Source organism: Ranitomeya imitator, chromosome 4, assembly GCF_032444005.1.
Source record: "Ranitomeya imitator isolate aRanImi1 chromosome 4, aRanImi1.pri, whole genome shotgun sequence".
Taxonomy (NCBI): Eukaryota; Metazoa; Chordata; class Amphibia; order Anura; family Dendrobatidae; genus Ranitomeya; species Ranitomeya imitator.
In genome coordinates, this window is record NC_091285.1 from 663,394,527 (window position 1) to 663,419,444 (window position 24,918).

The 24,918-nt window shown below is 41.8% G+C and overlaps 1 protein-coding gene and 1 non-coding gene across 2 annotated transcripts; one reads left to right on the forward strand and one right to left on the reverse strand.

The window, feature by feature from the left end:
* Positions 1–294: 294 nt before the first annotated feature.
* On the reverse strand, positions 295–24,655 carry LOC138674336 (beta-1,3-galactosyltransferase 2-like). The gene is made up of 2 exons (XM_069762194.1): positions 24,477–24,655; positions 295–2,196 (listed from the first exon to the last, which is right to left on the reverse strand). Exon 2 carries the CDS (start codon positions 2,164–2,166, stop codon positions 1,156–1,158), a length of 1,011 nt encoding a protein of 336 aa, XP_069618295.1. The 5' UTR covers positions 2,167–2,196; positions 24,477–24,655; the 3' UTR covers positions 295–1,155.
* TRNAT-CGU (transfer RNA threonine (anticodon CGU)) lies at positions 4,892–4,964 on the forward strand. Its single transcript has one exon. It is a non-coding gene; the product is annotated as a tRNA-Thr (tRNA).
* Positions 24,656–24,918: the final 263 nt, after the last annotated feature.

Below are 24,918 nucleotides of genomic sequence, written 5' to 3' on the forward strand. Positions count from 1 at the left end.
CATTACATTATGAGCTGTCTATATAGCTGTTATCAGTTATTGTAATTCTGCCTCTGATGATAAGGAGCCTGCTGTAAACTCTTCCTGTAAGGACAGGAAGTACAAGTCTACAAATGCCCCAATGGCCTGTGTGAAAATTGCAAGATTACGATTTTTTTTTCATAAAGATCATAATAAGAAAATAAAGGACAATATTTTAAAAACAAATTTGTGCAATACAAAAACTAGATATAAACCAAAGATTATTTTCTGACGATAACTTCCTTTTAATATAGAGTGAAATAATAACTCATTCAGATATTCGTTTATTACAATCCAAGTATGGACCACAATGCACGGAACTGGCTGTTGGTCTCCAGACCTGAACTTGACAGCCTTACAAGCATAAAAAAAAATCAAAGACAGAAATATAATGATTAAATACCCTGCAGTAAATAAATAGCATAATGCATGAAAATAATATAAATGTTTTTTTAGTTAAAAAAAATGCAAAAGCCATCCCGCCACTTCACGGTGACCCTAATTGGGATGGTACTTACTCGAATATTAAAAACCTTACTGTTTGTCAAGTGACATGTATGTGGATAAGGGCTGAGAAGGACTGGACCCAACTACTAGACACACAGCCACGAGGAACCACCTCAATATAATGTCCAGCTCAGAGAATAGGCAGTCCACACCTTCATATGCACACGGTGCAAACAGAGCGAAAAAAACCTGAAGATCTGAACTGGGATACAGACTGGTGTAGAGTGTAAATGCACGTTCACACTGGCCACAGAACAGAAAAAAAAACAGATATGTAGCTTCCAACTTAAGGTCTGGAGACCCTTGGCCAGTCCATGCATCACGGTCTGTATAAACCGTCAAACTTCTGGTTGAGCTTGTGAGAGCTGACACAGCCAGGAGCTACCTAGTCTATATCATGAGTATCAGTAACATCAGCTATGTGAAGCACTTAGACAATTAAAATAAATATAAAAAAATCAGTGCAAATGTGTCCGTAGAATTTAAATAAATATAATATATAGAAAGTTTTTAATTCCTGTAAAATTAGTTGACATGTGTACATTTCGGAAAAAAAATAAGTCTTCATCTTGGGAAGTTTTCCTCCAATATAATTTTTTTTTTTGTCCATATTTATTTTCGATTTTCTTAGCACTTCTGAGATTTTTTAGCCCAAAAGTCTGCCCATATATTTCGGAGCTCTTCTGCGCCATAATGGTGCACAATGACTACTTTCCTAAATTTGCAGTGGTCATAACCAAATTTGTAGATGTTAAATGCACCTTTAGGGGGTACAGAAGGTGGAATGTGGAGCTCGTACAAGCAAATTCCCAAAAAGGCATCCTCCATGGGGATGACCCTAATTTCTTGGGCCACATCATAGATTTTTGTTGCCATGTCAGCTGAAAAGACATATCCAGGACCCGAGCAATAGGGTGGGTAGGTATCATTTGGATATATTTCCTTTGGTATGTACCATTTTGAAGCCTTGTTCCTGAATGGTCTAGCATTTAGAACTAGGTCTCCTGTAAAGTAATTTGTGCGAACTGGTATGTGTGGATAAAGAACATCATGAATCAAGTAGTCTACATTAAGAAACATGTCACTGTCTATTTTCATGACATAACTGGCAGAAGGACAGAATTTGGTCACCCACTCCATACCCATTAAGGTTTTCAATGTCAAGTTGTAGTAGGTGTCCATGAAGTCTTGTTGTACGATGTCTCCAAAGGTCACACTTTCCTCTTCTAATAAATCCTGGACTCGCTCAGGAGCACGTCGAGGTAGACCCACCAGAAAAATCCTGACCACCTCAACATCATAAAGACTTTCATTACCCCATGTTTCTCGGATTATATGTCTAGACTTCAAGTCATGGCACTCTGCTAGCACCATTAATACAAGGAAAGGCTTCCGGTTCTTGCACTTGTCTGACTGGTTAATGAGGAACTTGTATGGAAATGGGTACGGAGGAGCCAGGGGGTGCTTCAACATTGGGAAAATCAAATTATTCACAGGTTTCTTTCTCTCTTGTAATATTACAGGTTTTTGAAGCCATTTGTTGATTATTTTCGTTTTCCTTTCATGGTATCCAGACATGAACATAAGGATCCCGAAAAATAATGTAAGAATTTTCTGAAAGCAGAATCTGCCATTCATTTTGACATCTGAAGATTAAACTCAATATTTCTGTAAAAAAATGAGAGACAATGTAAAAAAACTATGGAAAAACTTGGGCAATACATTTCACCAGCCTGCATTATTTACTGTCTTAGCATGTACATAACAGAGGCATAACTTACGCTCAGAGGCATAACTTACGGCTTCGAGGCTTTAATGCAAAATGTGGAAAGTTTCCCTCAACCAATGTATGCCAGGCCCAGAGGGAAAAGACTGACTTGAAGCTGTAAGGCTCCAATGCAAAATCTGTAAATTTCAGAAACCAGTGTCTTGCAATGAGAAGTTCTTGATATTTTTTATACTTCCCAACATTGAAATTTTAACACCAAGAAGTAAAACTTTTGGATTTCGGGAAATCATAGGATGGATAGACATGTTAGTGATATGCAAAAACCCATTAACCCCTTTACCCCCGACGGTGGTTTGCATGTTAATGACCAAGCCAATTTTTACAATTCTGACCACTGTCCCTTTATTAGGTAATAACTCTGGAACGCTTCAACGGATCTTGGTGATTCTGAGAGTGTTTTCTCGTGACATATTGTACTTCACGTTAGTGGTAAAATTTATTCAATATAATTTGCGTTTATTTGTTTAAAAAAAATGGAAATTTGGCGAAAATGTGGAAAATTTCGCAATTTTCAAACTTTGAATTTTTATGCCCTTAAAACAGAAATATTTCACGCAAAATAGTTAATAAATAACATTTCCCACATGTCTACTTTACATCAGCACAATTTTGGAACCCAAATTTTTTTTTTGTTAGAAAGTTATGTGTTAAACTTTAAACAGCAATATCTCATTTTTACAACACCATTTTTTAGGGACCACCTCACATTTGAAGTCACTTTGAGGGGTTTATATTATAGAAAATACTCAAAATGACACCATTGTAACAACTGCACCCCTCGAGGTGCTCAAAACCAATTTCTCCCCAAAAGTTGCTGTGCAATTTGTCCTGACTACGCTGATACTCAACATGTGCAGGTAAACTACTGTTTGGGCGCATGGCAAAGCCCGAAAGGGTAGTAGAGCCACTTGACTTTTCAGAAATTGGCTTGATTTGAGATCGAATGCCCCTGATGTGCCTAAATAGTGGAAACCCTCTCACAAGTGACACCATTTTGGAAACTAGACCCCCCAAGGAATGTATCTAGATATGTGGTGAGCACATTGAACCCCCAAGTGCTTCACAGAAGTTTATAATGTAGAGCCGTAAAAATAAAAAATCATAGTTTTTCCACAAAAGTGATCATTTTGCCCCCAATTTTTTATTTTACCAAGGGTAACAGAAGAAATTGGACCTCAAAAGTTATTGGGCAATTTGTCTTGAGTATGCTGAACCCCACATGTAGGGGTAAACCACTGTTTGGGTGCATGGCAGAGTTTGGAAGGGAAGGAGCGCCGTTTTACTTTTTCAATGCAAAATTGGCTGAAATTAAGATTGGATGCCACGTGGCGTTTGAAGAGCCCCTGATGTGCCTAAACAGTGGAATCACCCCACAAGTGACACCATTTTGGAAACTAGACCCCCTAAAGGAACTTATCTAGATGTGTGGGCTTCACAGAAGTTTAAAACGTAGAGCTGTAAAAATAAAAAATCATATTTTTTTCACAAAAATGATATTTTGCCCCCACTTTTTTATTTTCCCAAGGGTAACAGAAGAAATTGGACCCCTAAAGTTATTGTGCTATTTGTCCTGAGCACGATGATACCCCATATGTGGGGATTAACCACTGTTTGGGCGCATGGAAGAGCTCGGAAGGGAAGGAGCGCCAGATTTTACTGTTATGGTTTGCAGGTGCCATGACCCACTGGGACAGCCCATGAGGTGCCAAAATAGCAGAACATAATTGACGCCATTTTGCAAACTACACCTCTCAATGAATTCATCTAGGTGTGTAGTGATCATATTAACACCATGTGTGTGTCACAGAATGTTATACCATTGGGCAGTGAGGACAAAATAACTACATTTTTACCACAAAAATTTTGTTTGAGCCAAATATTTTACATTTTCACACAAGAAGTGGGTAAAAATGGCAACAATATTTGTTCCACAATTTCTACTGAATGTGGCAATACCCCATATGTGGCTGTACAGTGCTACTTAGCCATGCGGAGAGACTCGGGAGGAATGGAGCGCTATTTGCCTATTCAAGTGAATGGGTCTGTGCACTTGTCAGTGTGTTTGCATGGACCGTGTGCCCATGGGCAAAACACACTGACATGTCCATTTTTTAATATCAGCATGGGCCATAAAACGTCCCGCACACGTGCATATACATAACACACATGGATGTCATCCATGTGACACGCATCGTTACCGGGGAAGTAGCATTACAGTAAGCACTGTTACCCGGCGCCTGGTGCTGAACACGGCTCTCCTCATTCTTCCCTGCTCTGTCGGCGATCGGCGCGAGCAGGGGAGAATGATGAGAGTTACATTTAAGTAATAAAAGAGACAGCAGGCGGCGGCTGATGGGACTATTACTCCGATCAGCCTACCCTTGCTGCTAATAACAGTGACAGCAGGAACATGGGATGGGAGTATTCATCTGCCGCTCCTGTGCTGTAAATAAATACGATAATTAAAAAAAACAGCATGGGTTCCCCCTATTTTTGATAACCAGCCAGACAAAACTCACAGCTGGGGGTTGCAACCCTCAGCTGCCAGCTTCAGCAAGGTTGGATATCAAGAATGGCTTCATAGCTCAGAGGTTAGAGCACTGGTCTCGTAAACCAGGGGTCGTGAGTTCGACTCTCACTGAAGCCTTACAAAAACTCTTTGTCTCTCATATGAAAATTGCTTATCTGTTTGGTCAGTGGTATAAAGTTGGTGCGATTCAAGATTGACTTTATGTGAAGTTACGACAACCTTTTTACTAACTATGTTACTATGCCTGAGGAGGTGGTGATGGCGAACTCAGTCGAGGGGTTCAAGAGAGGCCTGGATGTCTTCCTGGAGCAGAACAATATTGTATCATACAATTATTAGGTTCTGTAGAAGGACGTAGATCTGGGGATTTATTATGATGAAATATAGGCTGAACTGGATGGACAAATGTCTTTTTTTGGCCTTACTAACTATGTTACTATGTTACTAAGAATAGAGGGGTCCCCAAGCCATATTTTTTAATTATTTAAATAAATCATTTAAAAAAATGGCGCGTGGTCCCCCCCATTTTTGACAACCAGCCTTGCGAAAGCTCACAATTGGGGGCTGGTATTCTCAGATTGGTAAGGGGTCAGAGGCGTATCTAGGGGAGGCAGCCGGGGCATGTGCCCCGGGCGCAGCTGGCAGGGGGGCGCAGTTAGGCCAGCTAATGCAGCGGTCTGCAGTGTCTCCTCCAGCGGCTGCATTCTCAAGCTGACAGTCGGCACAGAAAAGCTGCAGCGTGCAACTCCCAGTGTTCAACTGTACTTCATCTTACAGATACGAGTACAATTGAAGCTTTGACAGTAGTGACTAGAATGGAGTTGATGTCTTGAGGTAATGATGTCACCAGAAGGGGTGGGGTCTTCTTCAGTCCAGTGAAGAAGACCCGATAGCAGGAAGCTGCCTTTTGCTGAGGCTGCTGGTAAAAAGAAGCAAGAAATGAGGGGTTGAACCTGCACAATGGAGCCATGTGAGTAGAGGACTGAGGGTCTGCACCATGGAGGTGTGAGTACAGGACTGAGGGGCTGCACCATGGACCCTTGGGCAAATGGAAATGAGGACGCAGGACTCGGTGTGAGGCTCTGAGGATGTATTTTGGAAAGGGGTGGAAGTTACTTGAGTGGGGCTGTATAGGGAAAATGATGTTGAGGTGCTGTGTGGGGAATGGGGGGATGATGAGGTGCTGTGTTGTGCGAAAGGGGTATGATGAGGTGCTGTGTAGGGAATGGGGGATGATGAGGGGCTGTGTAGGGAGAAGGGGATGATGGGCTGTGGGGGATGGAGTGATGAATGGCTGTGTGGGGGATGATGAGAGGCTGTGTGGGGAATGGGGGATGATGAGGTGCTGTGTTGTGCGAAAGGGGTATGATGAGGTGCTGTGTAGGGAATGGGGGATGATGAGGGGCTGTGTGGGGAGAAGGGGGGGATGATGGGCTGTGGGGGATGGAGTGATGAATGGCTGTGTGGGGGATGATGAGAGGCTGTGTGGGGAATGGGGGGATGATGAGGGGCTATGGGGGTGATGAAGGGCTGTGGGGGGATTAGGGGCTGTGGAGGGATCAGGAGATGGGGATGATGAGGGGCTGTCTGGGAAATGGGGGGGATTTATTGTATGTGTGGAGAATTGGAGTGGGGATGGGGGATTTAATGTGTGGGGGGCGATTTGGAGTGGGGATGGGGGATTTAATGTATGGGGGAGATTTGGAGTGGGGATGGGGGATTTAGTGTGTGTGGGGAGATTTGGAGTGGAGATGGGGTTATTTATTGTGTGTGGGGAGATTTAATGTGTGGGGGAGATTTGAGGCACAAAATGAAGAGCAAAGGGGGAGATGGTGGGCATTTATGAGGAAACGGTACAGGGAATGGGGGCATGTACGAGGAAATAGCAAGGGGGAATGGGGGGCATGTATGAGGAAACAGTATGGGGGAATGGGGGCACGTATGAGGAAACAGTATGGGGAATGGGGCATGTATGAGGAAACAGAACGGGGGAGTGGGGGGCATGAATGAGGAAACAGTATGGGGGAATGGGGCATGTATGAGGAAACATGTATGATGGTGATGGGATGTGTGCAGACACAGTATGGGTAGCCAGGTGAGCAGGTAGTATAGAAAGTGAGGGGGTAAATGTATGAGGACACAGTAAGGTGAACAGGGGGATGTGAGAGGAGAGAGTATGAGGATGGAGGGGACTAGTATGAGGAAACAGTATGGGGGGAGAAAAGTGAGTGGGAACAGAATAGAAACTGAGTAGTGGGGGCATAGCATGGAGGGACAGTGTAAGGGCACAGCCAGGAGGGGACAGTATACCAAGGAGGGGGGAGTGTGATGACAGAGTACAGTATATAGAGACTAGGCCCTATAGGGAGGACACAGTGTAAGAGGACAGTGTGAAGAGGGGGCTGGTATGGAAAGGAGAGGTCAGTGTAAAGAACATGTATCATAAGAGGGACAGTGTGGGGGTCATATTTTGTGCAGACAATATAGTGAGGGGCAATTTTTTATTCAGGAGCATTATAATGACACTTCTATTTTTAAGGGCATCATGTGGAGATTTTCTGCAAAAGAGTGGAGAAGATGGAGGTCTGCAGAGATGGCTGTGGATGAGAAAACTCATCATGGGGTCTGGACAAGATGAAGAAAAGAAGGAGAACGGCTCCAGAGACTACGTCATCTATAAGGTATCTGGATGTAAATGTTATTTTTGATACTAACTAATTTGTTTTTTTTTTTATGATAGGAGCATTAACCCCTTTACCCCCAAGGGTGGTTTGCACGTTAATGACTTTGCTAATTTTTACATTTCTGACCACTGTCCCTTTATGAGGTTATAACTCTGGAACGCTTCAACGGATCCTGGTGATTCTGACAATGTTTTCTCGAGACATATTGTATTTCATGATAGTGGTAAAATTTCTTTAATATTACCTGCGTTTATTTGTGAAAAAAATGGAAATTTGGCGAAAATTTTGAAAATTTAGCAATTTTCCAAATTTGAATTTTTATGCCCTTAAACCACAGAGATATGTCACACAGAATATTTAATAAGTAACATTTCCCACATGTCTACTTTACATCAGCACAGTTTTGTAACCAAAATTTTTTTTTGTTAGGGAGTTATAAGGGTTAAAAGTTGACCAGCAATTTCTCATTTTTACAACACCATTTTTTTCAGGACCACATCACATTTGAAGTAATTTTGAGCGGTCTATATGATAGAAAATACCCAAGTGTGACACCATTCTAAAAACTGCACCCTTCAAGGTACTCAAAACCACATTTAAGAAGTTTATTAACCCTTCAGGTGTTTCACAGGAATTTTTGGAATGTTTAAAACAATGAATATTTAACTTTTTTTCACAAAAAATTTACTTCAGCTCCAATTTGTTTTATTTTACCAAGGGTAACAGGAGAAAATGGACCCCAAAAGTTGTTGTACAATTTGTCTTGAGTACGCTGATACCCCATATGTGGGGGTAAACCACTGTTTGGGTGCATGGCAGAGCTCGGAAGGGAAGGAGCGCCGTTTGACTTTTCAATGCAAAATTGACTGGAATTGAGATGGAACACCATGTTGTGTTTGGAGAGCCCCTGATGTGCCTAAACAGTGGAAACTCCCAATTCTAACTAAAACCCTAACCCAAACACACCCCTAACCCTAATCCCAACCACACCCCTAACCCCAACCACACCCCTAACCCCAACACACCCCTAACCCTAATCCCAACCCTAACCACACCCCTAACCCTAATCCCAACCACACCCCTAACCCTGACACACCCCTAACCCTAATCCCAACCGTAAATGTAATCCAAACCCTAGCCCTAATCCTAGCCCCAGCCCTAACCCTATCCCTAACCCTAACCCTAATGGGAAAATGGAAATAAATTCCATTTTTTAATTTTTTCATTTTTCCCTAACTAAGGGGGTGATGAAGGGAGATTTGATTTACTATTTATAGTGGGCTTTCTAGCGGATTTTTATGATTGGCAGCTGTTACACACTAAAAGATGCTTTTTATTGCAAAAAAATATTTTTTGCGTTACCACATTTTGAGAGCATTTTTTTCCATATTTTGGTCCACGGAGTCATGTGAGGTCTTGTTTTGTGCGGGACGAGTTGACATTTTTATTGGTACCATTTTCGGGCATGTGACATTTTTTGATCGCTTCTTATTCCGATTTTTGTGAGGCAAAATGACCAAAAACCAGCAATTCATGAATTTCTTTTGGGGGCGTGAGGGGGGTGTTTATACCGTTCTGCGTTTGGTAAAATGGATAAAACAGTTTTATTCTTCGGGTCAGTACGATTACAGTGATATCTCATTTATATCATTTTTTTATGTTTTGGCGCTTTTATACGATAAAAACTATTTTATGGAAAAAATAATTATTTTTGCATCGCTTAATTCTGAGGACTATAACTTTTTTATTTTTTCGCTGATGATGCTGTATGGCAGCTAGTTTTTTTGCGGGACAAGATGACATTTTCAGCTGTACCATGGTTATTTATATCCATCGTTTTGATCGCGTGTTATTCCACTTTTTGTTCGGCGGTATGATAATAAAGCGTTGTTTTTTACCTCGTTATTTTTTTAATTTTTTTTATGGTGTTCACTAAAGGGGTTAACTAGTGGGACAGTTTTATAAGTCGGGTCGTTACGAACACAGCGATACAAAATTTGTGTACTTTTATTGTTTTTTTATTTAGATAAAGAAATGTATTTATGGGAACTATATTTATATATATTTTTTTAATTTAGGAATTTTTTTTTTACACATCTGAATATTTTTTTTTACACTATAACATGGGGGGGTGCATCATGATATACAGTGGGGCAAAAAAGTATTTAGTCAGTCAGCAATAGTGCACGTTCCACCACTTAAAAAGATGAGAGGCGTCTGTAATTTACATGATAGGTAGACCTCAACTATGGGAGACAAACTGAGAAAAAAAAATCCAGAAAATCACATTGTCTGTTTTTTTAACAATTTATTTGCATATTATGGTGGAAAATAAGTATTTGGTCAGAAACAAAATTTCATCTCAATACTTTGTAATATATCCTTTGTTGGCAATGACAGAGGTCAAACGTTTTCTGTAAGTCTTCACAAGGTTGCCACACACTGTTGTTGGTATGTTGGCCCATTCCTCCATGCAGATCTCCTCTAGAGCAGTGATGTTTTTGGCTTTTCACTTGGCAACACGGACTTTCAACTCCCTCCAAAGGTTTTCTATACGGTTGAGATCTGGACCTTGAAATGCTTCTTATGAAGCCACTCCTTCGTTGCCCTGGCGGTGTGCTTTGGATCATTGTCATGTTGAAAGACCCAGCCACGTTTCATCTTCAATGCCCTTGCTGATGGAAGGAGGTTTGCACTCAAAATCTCACGATACATGGCCCCATTCATTCTTTCATGTACCCGGATCAGTCGTCCTGGCCCCTTTGCAGAGAAACAGCCCCAAAGCATGATGTTTCCACCACCATGATTTACAGTAGGTATGGTGTTTGATGGATGCAACTCAGTATTCTTTTTCCTCCAAACACGACAAGTTGTGTTTCTACCAAACAGTTCCAGTTTGGTTTCATCAGACCATAGGACATTCTCCCAAAACTCCTCTGGATCATCCAAATGCTCTCTAGCAAACTTCAGACGGGCCCGGACATGTACTGGCTTAAGCAGTGGGACACGTCTGGCACTGCAGGATCTGAGTCCATGGTGGCGTAGTGTGTTACTTATGGTAGGCCTTGTTACATTGGTCCCAGCTCTCTGCAGTTCATTCACTAGGTCCCCCCGCGTGGTTCTGGGATTTTTGCTCACCGTTCTTGTGATCATTCTGACCCCACGGGGTGGGATTTTGCGTGGAGCCCCAGATCGAGGGAGATTATCAGTGGTCTTGTATGTCTTCCATTTTCTAATTATTGCTCCCACTGTTGATTTCTTCACTCCAAGCTGGTTGGCTATTGCAGATTCAGTCTTCCCAGCCTGGTGCAGGGCTACAATTTTGTTTCTAGTGTCCTTTGACAGCTCTTTGGTCTTCACCATAGTGGAGTTTGGAGTCAGACTGTTTGGGGGTGTGCACAGGTGTCTTTTTATACTGATAACACGTTTAAACAGGTGCCATTACTACAGGTAATAAGTGGAGGAAAGAGGAGACTCTTAAAGAAGAAGTTACAGGTCTGTGAGAGCCAGAAATCTTGATTGTTTGTTTCTGACCAAATACTTATTTTCCACCATAATATGCAAATAAATTGTTAAAAAAACAGACAATGTGATTTTCTGGATTTTTTTTTCTCAGTTTGTCTCCCATAGTTGAGGTCTACCTATGATGTAAATTAAAGACGCCTCTCATCTTTTTAAGTGGTGGAACTTGCACTATTGCTGACTGACTAAATACTTTTTTGCCCCACTGTAGTGTAAGATCGCTAATCTGACACTTTGCAGAGCACTGTGTCAGATCAGCGATCTGACGTGCACTGCAGAGAGGCTTCCCGGCGCCTGCTCTGAGCCTATTAATATTACCACACACGGAATGGCATAACCCCCCCAAAAAGAAATTCCTGAATTGCTGTTTTTTCCATTCTGCCTCCGAAAAAAATCGGAATAGAAAGCAATTAAAAAATGTCATGTACCCCTGGGTAGGATCAATGCAGTTAAGATGGACCTCTTACCTCGCCTCTTATATTTTTTCCAAACAATCCCCCTATACCTACCAGCTTCCTTCTTTTCCCGCCTTAAACAAATAATTACTCGTTTTATTTGGTCTCATAATCGGGCACATATTTCATATACAACATTAAGTAGATCTAAACTGACAGGTGGATTGGGTCTCCCGGATCTCAAGATTTATAGTTATGCATCAATAGGAACCTGTATCCTAGACCTTTATCACAGTAAAAACAACAAAAAGTGGGTAAACCTGGAAAACGATCTTAACGGATGTGACCCCCAAGTTGTTCTTTGGACAGGAGGCAGGGGGCTAGGATCGGGCACCTACATACCTTTCCTCACGCGAAACATATTGCTTCTCATTAAAAACCGGAACAAAGACCTTCAGATCACAACTCTCCCAGGCCCCTTAATTCCAATTTATGACAACTCTGCTTTTCCAGCAGGGCTGAATAGAGAGACATTTCTAAATAAGAGAAAAGACTCCAAACCCATCATCCATGATTACTTAAAAGAAACTGGGATGAAGTCCCTTCGGGAATTATTCCCGGAGGAAGAATCTCACTCTACCGATTGGTTCTTCTATGAACAACTAAAAAGTTATATCCACTCAATCTCTAAACAAGCCAATATCAGCCGGCCGCTAACTCCCTTTGAGATGCTTTGTACATCAGCAAATCCCCCGGATCATACTGTCTCGCTGCTATATAAAATTTTCCAAGAGGGGAGGGCTCCACTGCAGGGTTGGCCATTGTTTTTCTCGAAATGGGAGGGCGATCTGGGAAGGCCCTTGTCATCTGAAGACAGGGGAAAAATTCTTCTCTTCTCTTCCAGATCGTCATTATGCGCGGTATCACAGGAGAGGAGCTATAAGATTCTAGCAAGATGGTATAGATGCCCCGCCATGGTGCATGCGGTGTTCCCCACAACCCCTGACACTTGCTGGAGATGTTTAAAGGAGATAGGCTCTTACATGCATATCTGGTGGGATTGCCCCCCCGTAAAGGATCTGTGGTTGGCCGTCTTTGAACTTCATAATAAGTTGTCTATCACACAGATCCAACCTTCAGCAGGTCTAGCATTGCTGTCTCTATGCGACCTATCAATATCTAGGTTCAAGAGGGGTATCCTCAGACACTTTCTTACCGCAGTCAGAAATCTAATCCCTAGGTTTTGGAAACAAGAAAAATTTCCTACCCGTACAGAATTTGTGGCAGAACTTGATAGCATCTATAGAATGGAGCAGTTGATAAACCAGTCACCAGGTAACGTAGAGAAAACCTACAACATATGGGCCCCTTGGATCGCTTTTAGGGAAACCCCTGAACTGGATCTCTGGGTTTCCAGAACCCGACACACTATGTAGCTTATTGTCGTATGCCTTCGGGCCGTTTCTCGGCATGTATCCTGTCCACTGGGCTACGGGGGTAGCCACACTCCTTCCCTGAATTCCTCACCCCCTCAATTACCCTTCTCTTCTTCTTCTTTCTACCCTCTTTTCTTCCCTCTATCTTACTTTCTATGTTTGTCCTCCTCATATCCAGTTTTGATTACACATATTATATTTTAAATATTTACAAAGGAATCTAAGAATTGTTACCAACTATCCCGGTAGTTCTTTAATGTTAATAATTCATAATTTCGGGATAGTCAAGAACATTATTAATCAGAAAAGTATATCGCAAGAGATAAATGTAACTATGCTCTTTTTGTTTGACTTAAAATTATTGCCTATCATTGCACTGATTTATAAGTTTGTACGGTTTACCTTTATTCTTTACTGCTGTGACCAATAAAAATGATTTATACAAAAAATGTCATGTACCCGAAAATGGTACCAATAAAAACGTCAACTCGTCCCACAAAACACAAGCCATAACATGAATCTATTGGTTGAAACATGGAAACATTAATGCTTTAAAAATGTAATTTTTGCAATAAAAGCGTCTTTTAGTGTGTGACAGCTGCCAAACATAAATCCGATATTAATTTGATATCGCTGTAATCACACTGACCCGAAGAATAACGTTGCCTAATGACTTATACCGCATGAGGAGCAGCATAAAAATAAATATACCAATGATTCACCTACTATTAATTTTACCATTCTGCCTCCCAAAGATCACAGTAAGGTTTGGCGCACATTTATCCTGCGCTCTGCTTTGAGCACTTATGTGACACCCCAGAAGTTCGGTTGTCACAGTGGTATTGCCTTCCTCATGGGGAGGGTGATGCCATGCTTGGAAGCAACAAGGATCCCTTTAACAGGTGACATGTACATACAACACTGTTCTGACTCCAGGCCAGAAGGGGGAGCTCTGATCCAGTTTGTGGGTGGCTACCCTATATATTCTGGATGGATGAGGAGGTAGGAGAGTCAAGAAGAGAGCTGGAGCCGTGCAGACACAAGGTTCTGCAGCTCCTGAGAGAGCAGTTTGAGAGGAAAGCTAGGGTCTTGCAGACACAAGGTTCTGCAGCTCCTGGAAAGATGAGAGACAGAGCAGATTGTAAGAGACTGTGAAGGGAGAAGGAACACAGGAGAAGTGAGGAGCTGGAGGGGAGCTGTGAGAGGGCTCACTCCAGAATCAGCTCAGAATAAAGGAGGCTAGAATTCCGAGGTTGTGAGGATAACTATATGCCCCACAGCAGAAACCGGCAGGCAGGAGATTTCAAGTCACCTGTCCACCATTACATCCGAAGGCACAGCAGCATAAAGAGCCCGGAATTGCCCCAAGTAGGGACACCTGTAAAAAGGCTCGAGTTGCCTGCCATACAGATTATTGTCCTGCTAATAGGACAGAGAGAAAGTGAAGTCCTTGTGTGAAGCCTAAGGCAGCAAGGGACTACACCACAGTGCAGTAAGGAAGGCTTCCATCCCCACCTGGCTAGTTGAATTCTGAATCACTCCCAGGCTGGCCGGACCTCACCATTACCTGTGTCCGTACCCTGGACTGTGGCTGCATAGTACCAGTATAGGTAAAGAGACTGCAACCTTGTGTCCTCTAATTCTTTCTGGCACTACACCATCTACCATCTTTGACTACTACACCGGGAGCCCTGGGAACTAAGCCATACCATCCCTGCTGCAATAACATCATCCCCAGTGGACCCCTTAAATCAGCATCGGTCATCCCTGACAGAATGCCACAGGTGGCGTCACAAACAAACTTTATTCTTTATTCACAACAATCCCTTTAAAGGCCTTCACTTTAACTTGGATGTCAAGGGCTGCGGACTGGGTCACTGCCAACATGACTACCACTTTAATGACCTCCGGACCCGGTACCGAGTACCCCACGGTCCTAGCGGGCCCTCCACTTACACCAGGGTTACCATGCAAATCTCTGAAATACGTGATTCAGACGGAACCTCTTTCGGAAGATTCCCTGTATTGAGGCAGGTGGAGGCACTGTTGAAGCCGTCTGACCTGTGATCTGATGGTGGTGCTGTTGGCCACAGTTTTGTGCACTTCTGAAAAGAAGGACACCGCTGAACAGAGGCTAGACGGAGTCCAGAGTAACTCTGCTGCCTCATTATAATGACACAGGAGGCAAATAGCGCTCCGTTCCTCCCGAGCCTCTCTGTATGGCTAAGTAGTACTGTACAGCCACATATGGGGTATTGCCACATTCATTAGAAATTGTGGGACAAATTTTGGTGCCATTTTTACCCACTTCTTGTGTGAAAATTTAAAATATTGGGCTAAAACGAAATGATATAAAATTCTGTGACATACCCCTGGTGGCAATATGATCACTGCACCCATAGATGAATTCATTGAGAGGTGTAGTTTGTAAAATGGGGTCACTTATGGGGGGTTCTGCTGTTCTGGCACCTCATGGGCTCTCCCAGTGGGTCATGGCACCTGCAAACCATAACAGTAAAATCTGGCCCTCCTTCCCTTCTGAGCTTTGCACTGTGCCTGAAAAATATTTCCCGATTACATGTAGGGTATTGGCACACTCAGGAAAAAATGGACCTCAGTATGTTGTAAAAAAAATCCTATTAGCTCTTAGAAAAATTAAAAACTTGGGGCTAAAACAACATTTTTGTGAGGAAAATGTGATTTTATTATTTTCACGGCTCAACGTTACAAACTTCTGTGAAGCACCTGGGGTTCAAGGTACTCACCACACATCTAAATACATTTCTTGAGGCATCTAGTTTCCAAAATGAGTTCACTTGTGGGTGTTTCCACTGTTTAGGCACCTCAGCAGCTCTGCAAATGGGACATAACATCCACTAATGATTCCAGGAAATTTTACATTCAAAAAGTCAAATGATGCTCCTTCCTTTCCGAAACCTTCCGTGTGCCTAAACAGTGGTTTTCTCCCTCATGTGGGGTAACGACGCACTCAGGAGAAATTGCACAACAAATTGTTTGGTGCAATTTTTCCTGTTACCCTTATAAAAAGGCAATATTATATGCTGAGAACATATTTGTTGGGAAAATTAGATTTTTTTTTATTTTTACGGCTCAACGTTTTAATCTTATGTGAAGCACCAGAGCGTTCAATGTGGTCACCACACATCTAGAGCAGTTCCCTGGGGGGTCTACTGAATCTGGTTTTGATCACCTTGAGGCATGTGGTTTTTAGAATGGTGTCACTTTTGGGTATCTTCCTTCATATAGATCCCTCAAAGTGACTTCAAATGTGAGGTGGTCCCTAAAAAAATGGTTTTGTAAGTTTTGTTGGAAAAATGAAAAATCAATAAGATCTGATATGGAATAATTTGGAGCTAATAAGAATATGCGAACAGTAATAAAGAATCTATTCACCCAGTGATAAAGTCCAGGAGGTGGTCAGTTTCATATTTCTCGCCCCTCCATGATGTTCATCAGTAGAGCTTCCTGACTGCAGAGGTTGTCCTTCTGCGTCGATGTGCTTCTTAAAGATGCTCTCTCTCCTCTGCTGCTGTCAAACTGTGGATTTTCCTTTCAGTGGAGTTTTCCTTAGTAATGCAGATCTGCTCAACACTTAGGTCCAATGAGAGGTGGATGGTGGTGAGGACGGAAGAATAAATACAGAAGCGATAACACAGGCTAAGGTTGGCACCTGATTAAAAAATAATAATCCATCTCCACCTTTATTTGCAAAACTTCCAAGATTAAAATTCATCACGTTGCATATCTATAATTGCACAACATTAAAAAATGTATGAATCGAGCCGGAGTAATTTTGTCTTTCTAGATTCATCAGGAAACAGAATACTGAGTCACAACTGATCAATAAAACATGCACCTATTGCAAATACTTGTGAGGTCATTAATAAAAAAAAATATAAATATTTTTAAACCCTTCCTACAACTTCCAATTTTTTATTTTTGCACTTTTACCCCTTTTTCCAAGCTTCAGAACTTTTTTATTCTTCCACTGACATAGTCGTACGAGAATCGCAATGTCATTTAAGTTTTAGCATTTAGTGAACATGGTAAAAACAAAAAAAACAAACAAAAATTGTGAAATTACACTGTTTTGCAATGTCACTGCACTTTGAATTTTTTCACGCTTTCCAGTACAAACATGGTAAAACCAATGGTGTCATTCAAAAGTAACAACTCGTCCCGCAAAAAACAAGCCCTCAAATGGCCATATTGACTGAAAATCTAAAAAAGTTTTGGATTTATGAAGACAGGGAGCAAAAAACAGAAACGCAAAAACAGAAAAACCCAAGTTCGTGAAGGGGTTAAGTGGTAACAAAAAATTGGAGATATGTAAAAAACATAAACTCCTTTGTTATTTTAGCTGTGTGCTTAGGGTCATTGTTTTGTTGGAAGGTGAACCTTAGGCCAAGTCTGAGGTCCAGAGCACTCTGGAAGAGGTTTTCATCCAGGGTATCTCTGCACTTGGCTGCGTTCATGTTTCCTTCAATGGCAACCAGTCGTCTTGTCCATGCAGCTGAAAAACACCGCATAGCATGATGCTGCCACCACCATGTTTCACTGTTGGGATTGTATTGGGCAGGTGATGAGCAGTGTGTCATGATGTGACACCACCCAACAGAGGTTCGGTCAGCGGACTTTGCAACACACTAACAACAGGATGGAAATGGGGATAGGATGGCCCTACTGATAGGGAAATGGGGAATGGTCACCACCTGAGCTAAAACCTAAGCTTGTCCCTGCACTCACCTAACGCCATAAGTGGGTCCTTCCCCCAACCCCATCAGGACTCTCATCTCTCGCTGTCACCTAATACTGCTCTGGCTAGTGCACTGGCTGGCAAGGGGAGCTAGCCTCACCACTGCAGATAATACCACACAAGGGACAGTGAAAAACACAAAAGGGAAGTGGTAAAAACACAACTTAGCTTCAACTTCCTCTGCTGCAGCACATCGCACAGAAGAATAAAGGCACCAGGATCAAAAGCTCACAAAACCAGCTGATACACCACAGTAGCCAGCAAGCTCCTTCCTCCAGGCTTCGTCACTGTAGATTACTCTGTCACCGACAGTCAGCTGATGCATCAGGTGACCATTTATCATTCCTTTTTCTTTGATGAATCCCCAGCCTCTCTTCTGATTGAAGACAACTACTACTCCCTGATGTAATGGTCCCCTTTCTGCCTGAGGGATTTTACGAGTTCGGGCCTTTGCCTGCAGGTTCCTCTCTTCAACATGACTACCCCTTTATTGACCACCGGACCCGGTACCGAGTATCCCACGGTCCTAGCGGGCCCTCCACTTATACTAGGATGTCCATGGAAATCTCTGAAATACGTGATTCAGATGGAACATCTTTCGGAAGATTCCCTCTATTGAGGCAGGTGGAGGCACTGTTGACGCCATCTGACCTGTGATCCGATGGTGGTGCTGTCGGCCACAGTTTTGTGCACTTCTGAAAAGAAGGACGCCGCTGAACAGAGGCTAGACGGAGTCCAGCGTAACTCTGCTGCCTCATTATAATCACACAGGAGGCAAATAGCGCTCCGTTCCTCCCGAGCCTCTCTGTATGGCTAAGTAGTACTGTACAGCCACATATGGGGTATTGCCACATTCATTAGAAATTGTGGGACAAATTTTGGAGCCATTTTTACCCACTTCTTCTGTAAAAATTTAAAATATTGGGCTAAAATGAAATGCTATAAAATTTTGTGACACACCCATGCTGCCAATATGATCACTGCACCCCTAGATTAATTAATTGAGAGGTGTAGTTTGTAAAATAGAGTCACTTATGGGGGGTTCTGCTGTTCTGGCACCTCATGGGCTCTCTAAGTGAGTCATGGCAACTGCAAACCATAACAGTAAAATCTGGCCCTCCTTCCCTTCTGAGCTTTGAACTGTGCCTGAAAAATATTTCCCGATTACATGTAGGGTATTGGCACACTCATGAAAAAATGGACCTCAGTATGTTGTAAAAAAATCCTATTAGCTCTTAGAAAAATTAAAAACTTGGGGCTAAAACAACATTTTTGTGAGGAAAATGTGATTTTATTATTTTCACGGCTCAACGTTACAAACTTGTGTGAAGCACCTGGGGTTCAAGGTACTCACCACACATCTAAATACATTTCTTGAGGCATCTAGTTTCCAAAATGAGTTCACTTGTGGGTGTTTCCACTGTTTAGGCACCTCAGCAGTTCTGCAAATGGGACATAACATCCACTAATGATTCCAGGAAATTTTACATTCAAAAAGTCAAATGATGCTCCTTCCTTTCCGAAACCTTCCGTGTGCCTAAACAGTGGTTTTCTCCCTCATGTGGGGTAACGACGTACTCAGGAGAAATTGCACAACAAATTGTTTGGTGCAATTTTTCCTGTTACCCTTATAAAAATGCAATACTTTGTGCTGAGAACATATTTGTTGGGAAAATTAAATTTTTTTTTATTTTTACGGCTCAACGTTTTAAACTTATGTGAAGCACCAGAGGGCTCAAAGTGCTCACCACACATCTAGAGCAGTTCCCTGGGGGGTCTACTGAATTTGGTTTTGAGCACCTTGAGGCGTGCGGTTTTTAGAATGGTGTCACTTTTGGGTATCTTCCTTCATATAGATCCCTCAAAGTGACTTCAAATGTGAGGTGGTCCCTAAAAAAATGGTTTTGTAAGTTTTGTTGGAAAAATGAAAAATCACTGGTCAATAGTGTTGAGCATTCCGATACCGCAAGTATCGGGTATCGGACGATATTTGCGGTATCAGAATTCCGACACTGAGTTCCGATATTTTTGCGATATCGGGAATCGGTATCGGGAAGAAGAATCATGTGTAAAATAAAGAATAAAAATAAAAAATATTGATATACTCACCCTCAGACGCACCCTGGTTGTAACCGCTGCAACCGCCATGCTTCCCTTCCTAAGAATGAGCACGAGAAGGACCTGCGATGACATCGCGGCTTGCGATTGGTCGCGTGAGCGGTCACATGAGCGGTCACGCGATCAATCACAAGCCGCGACGTCATCGAAGGCCCTTCATGCGCTCATTCTCGGAAGGGAAGCATGGCGGTTGCATCGGTTACAACCAGGGCACGTCCGAGCGTGAGTATATCAATATTTTTTATTTGTATTCTTTATTTTACACATGAATATGGATCCCAGGGCCTGAAGGAGAGTTTCCTCTCCTTCAGACCCTGGGAACCATTACAGGATACATTCCGATATTTGTGTCCCATTGATTTGTATTGGTATCGGATATCGGCGATATCCGATATTTTTTGGATATCGGCCAATACAATCCGATACCAATACTTTCAAATATCGGAAGGTATTGCTCAACACTACTGGTCAACTTTTAATCCTTATAACTTCCTAACCCCCAAAAAATGTTGGTTCCAAAATTGTGCTGATATAAAGTAGACATGTGGCAAATGTTATTTATTAACTATTTTGTGTGACATAACTCTGTGATTTAAGGGCATGAAAATTTAAAGTTTAACCCCTTTACCCCCAAGGGTGGTTTGCATGTTAATGACCGGGCCAATTTTTACAATTCTGACCACTGTCCCTTTATGAGGTTATAACTCTGGAACGCTTCAACAGATCCTGGTGATTCTGACATTGTTTTCTTGTGACATATTGTACTTCATGATAGTGGTAACAATTCTTTGATATTACCTGCGTTTATTTGTGAAAAAAAGGACATTTTGCGAAAATTTTGAAAATTTCGCAATTTTCCAACTTTGAATTTTTATGCAATTAAATCACAGAGATATGTCGCACAAAATACTTAATAAGTAACATTTCCCACATGTCTACTTTACATCAGCACAATTTTGGAACCAAAATTTTTTTTTGTTAGGGAGTTATAAGGGTTAAAAGTTGACCAGCAATTTCTCATTTTTTCAACACCATTTTTTTTTAGGGACCACATCTCATTTGAAGTCATTTTTAGGGGTCAAAAATTGACTGGAATTGAGATGGGACGCCATGTTGCATTTGGAGAGCCACTTATGTGCCTAAACATTGAAACCCCCCACAAGTGACACCATTTTGGAAAGTAGACACCCTAAGGAACTTATCTAGACGTGTGGTGAGCACTTTGACCCACCTAGGGCTTCACAGAAGTTTATAATGCAGAGCAGTAAAAATAAAAAAATAAAAATTTTCCCACAAAAAATATTTTTTAGCCCCCAAGTTTGTATTTTCCCAAGGGTAACAGGAGAAATTGGACCCCAAAAGTTGTTGTCCAATTTGTCCTGAGTACGCTGATACCCCATATGTGGGGGGGAAACACCGTTTGAGCACATGGCAGAGCTCGGAAGGGAAGGAGCATAATTTGGAATGCAGACTTAAATGGATTGGTCTGCAGGCGTCACATTGGGCTTGCAGAGCCCCTAATGTACCTAAACAGTAGAAACCCCCCACAAGTGACCCCATATTGGAAACTAGACCCCCTACGGAACTTATCTAGATGTGTTGTGAGAACTTTGAACCCCAAGTGTTTCACTACAGTTTATAACGCAGAGCCGTGAAAATAAATTTTTTTCCCCACAAAAATTATTTTTTAGCCCCCAGTTTTGTATTTTCCCAAGGGTAACAGGAGAAATTGGACCCACAAAAGTTGTTGTCCAATTTGTCCTGAGTACGCTGATACCCGATATGTTGGAGTAAACCCCTGTTTGGGCACACGGGAGAGCTCGGAAGGGAAGGAGCACTGATGTGCCCAAACAATGGAAACCCCCCAATTATAACTGAAACCTTAATCCAAACACACCCCTAACCCTAATCCCAACGGTAACCCTAACTGCACCTGACACAACCCTAATCCCAACCCTATTCCCAACCGTAAATGTAGCCCCAACCCTAACCCTAACTTTAGCCCCAACCCTAACTGTAGCCTTAACCCTAGCCCTAACCCTAACCCTAGACCTAACCCTAATGGGAAAATGGAAATAAATACATTTTTTAATTTTTCCCTAACTAAGGGGGTGATGAAGGGGGGTTTGATTTACTTTTATAGCGGGTAATTTAGCGGATTTTTATGATTGGCAGCTGTCACACACTAAAAGACGCTTTTTATTGCAAAAAATATTTTTTGCGTTACCACATTTTGAGAGCTATAATTTTTCCATATTTTGGTCCACAGAGTCATGTGAGGTCTTGTTTTTTGCGGGACGAGTTGACGTTTTTATTGGTAACATCTTCGGGCACGTGACATTTTTTGATCGCTTTTTATTCCGATTTTTGTGAGGCAGAATGACCATAAACCAGCTATTCATGAATTTCTTTTGGGGGAGGCGTTTATTCCATTCCGCATTTGGTAAAATTGATAAAGCAGTTTTATTCTTCGGGTCAGTACGATTACAGCGATACCTCATTTATTTTTTTTATGTTTTGGCGCTTTTATACGATAAAAACTATTTTATAGAAAAAATAATTATTTTTGCATAGCTTTATTCTGAGGACTATAACTTTTTCATTTGTTCGCTAGTGATGCTGTATGGCAGCTGGTTTTTTTGCGGGACAAGATGACGTTTTCAGCGGTACCATGGTTATTTATATCTGTCTTTTTGATCGCGTGTTATTCCACTTTTTGTTTGGTGGTATGAGAATAAAGCGTTGTTTTTTGCCTTGTTTTTAAAACATTTTTTTTACGGTGTTCACTGAAGGGGTTAACTAGTGATATAGTTTTATAGGTGGGGTCGTTACGGACGCGGCGATACTAAATATGTGTAGTTTTATTGTTTTCTTTTATTATTTAGATAAAGAAATGTATTTATCGGAAGAATATATATATTTTTTTATCTTTCTTTACACATGTGAATATTTTTTTTTTACACTATAACATTGCCCTGGGGGGGGGGGGGGGGGGGAGGGGGAGCATCATGTTATAGTGTAAGATCGCTGATCTGACACTTTGCTGTGCACTGTGTCAGATCAGCGATCTGACGTGCATTTCTCCAGGCTTCCCAGTGCCTGCTCTGAGCAGGCGCAGTGAAGCCACCTCCCTGCCGTGGCCATCTTGGATCTGGGCCTGCTGCAGGGAGGAGGAGGTAAGAGACCCTCGCAGCAACGCGATCACATCGCGTTGCTCCGGGGGTCTCAGCGAAGCCTGCAGGGAGCCCCCTCCCTGCGCGATGCTTCCCTATACCACCGGCACACCGCGTTCATGTTTGATCACGGTGTGCCGGGGGGTAATGTGCCGGGGGCGGTCCGTGACCGCTCCTGGCACATAATGCCGGATCTCTCACATTGCCTCCAGAAGAAGCAAATGCGAAACGCGCGTCGGGGCAGAGGGACGCCGAGGTACTCTCACACGGCTGACAGCAAGATATTATACCCTTCTTATATACTATCCACTATATGTATGCTGTATATATTTGTAGTTTATTGCTGATTAGAGCAGTATGGTTATATGCTTTCCCTATTCAGAGATATTAGGATCATTATATTTACCACCATATAGACTTTGAGGCCAAAATCTTATACTTACTTCCATATATATACAGGTTTCTTCATTTGTGGTCAATTTGTGAACATATTTGCAAGTGTCTAGCCTGGTTTTATGAGACTACCTATGGTAGAATAGTCCCTTTTTGTGGATTTTGCACCTTTCTTTGCATGTAGTAACTCATATTTTTACATGTTTTATATCATTGAGTCTAAATAAAATTGTGATTTTTACATGAGTACCATAGTGGAGATCATTTTATTTCATTGGTCACACTAAATGTGAGAGATAAAGTGTTGGTTGGTACATATACCCTTCGTATGGGAGGGATTTCTGTAGTATTACATAGAGCAATCGTTTGTGAATACATAGTGCCGGATGTCAGCTGCGATAGTCAGCTGATACCCAGCTGCGATCGGCAGCGCTCCCCCCTTGAGCTCGGCGATCGCGTATGACGTATTATTCCGTCCTTGGGAATTAGGGCCCACCCCACATGGATGAAATAGCAGTTCATATGTCAGAAAGGGGTTTAAAATTGCGAAATTTTCCAAATTTTCGCCAAATGTCTCTTTTTTCACAAATAAACGCAAGTCATACCGAAATAAATTTTACCACTATCATAAAGTACAACATCTCATGAAAAAACATTCTCAGAATCACCGGTATCTGTTGAAGCGTCCAAAAGTTATAATTTCATAAAGGGACAGTGGTCAGAATTGCAAATATTGGCCCGGTCATTAACGTGCAACGCACCCTCGGGGTAAAGGGGTTAAGAAATCCCGTTTATAATTTGTAAAGCACTGCGGATTATGTTGGCGCTATATAAATAAAATAAATATTATTAAGAAGCTCTCCCATCAAAGTTTTTATCCTTGTAATATATTGCAATATCACAATGCACCAATGATAACTAGACTTTAGACTGATAAAATAGATCTCCGTTGGTCAGAGCCAATTGCCTTAAGTATCATAGAAATAATAAAGCAATAAACAATAGCGATGTGCAAATACAACAACTCAAATCAAGAACTACCCAAATTCAGGAATATAAATCAATAAGATCGGATATGGAATAATTTGGAGCTAATAAGAATATGCGAACAGTGATAAAGAATCTATTCACCCAGTGATAAAGTCCAGGAGGTGGTCAGTTTCATATTTCTCGACACTCCATGATGTTCATCAGTAGAGCTTCCTGACTTCAGAGGTTGTCCTTCTGCGTCGATGTGCTTCTTAAAGATGCTCTCTCTCCTCTGCTGCTGTCAAATTGTGGATTTTCCTTTCAGTCCAGTTTTCCTTAGTAATGCAGATCTGCTCAACACTTGGGTCCAATGAGAGGTGGATGGTGGTGAGGACGGAAGAATAAATACAGAAGCGATAACACAGGCTAAGGTTGGCACCTGATTAAAAAATAATAATCCATCTCCACCTTTATTGCAAAACTTCCAAGATTAAAGTTCATCACGTTGCATATCTATGATTGCAGAACATTAAAAAATGTATGAATCGAGCCGGAGTAATTTTGTCTTTCTAGGTTCATCAGGAAACAGAATACTGAGTCACAA

What these genes read in the sequence shown, in the direction of transcription:
- LOC138674336 (XM_069762194.1), bottom strand. Translation starts at nt 2,166, where the DNA reads ATGAATGGCAGATTCTGCTTTCAGAAAATTCTTACATTATTTTTCGGG.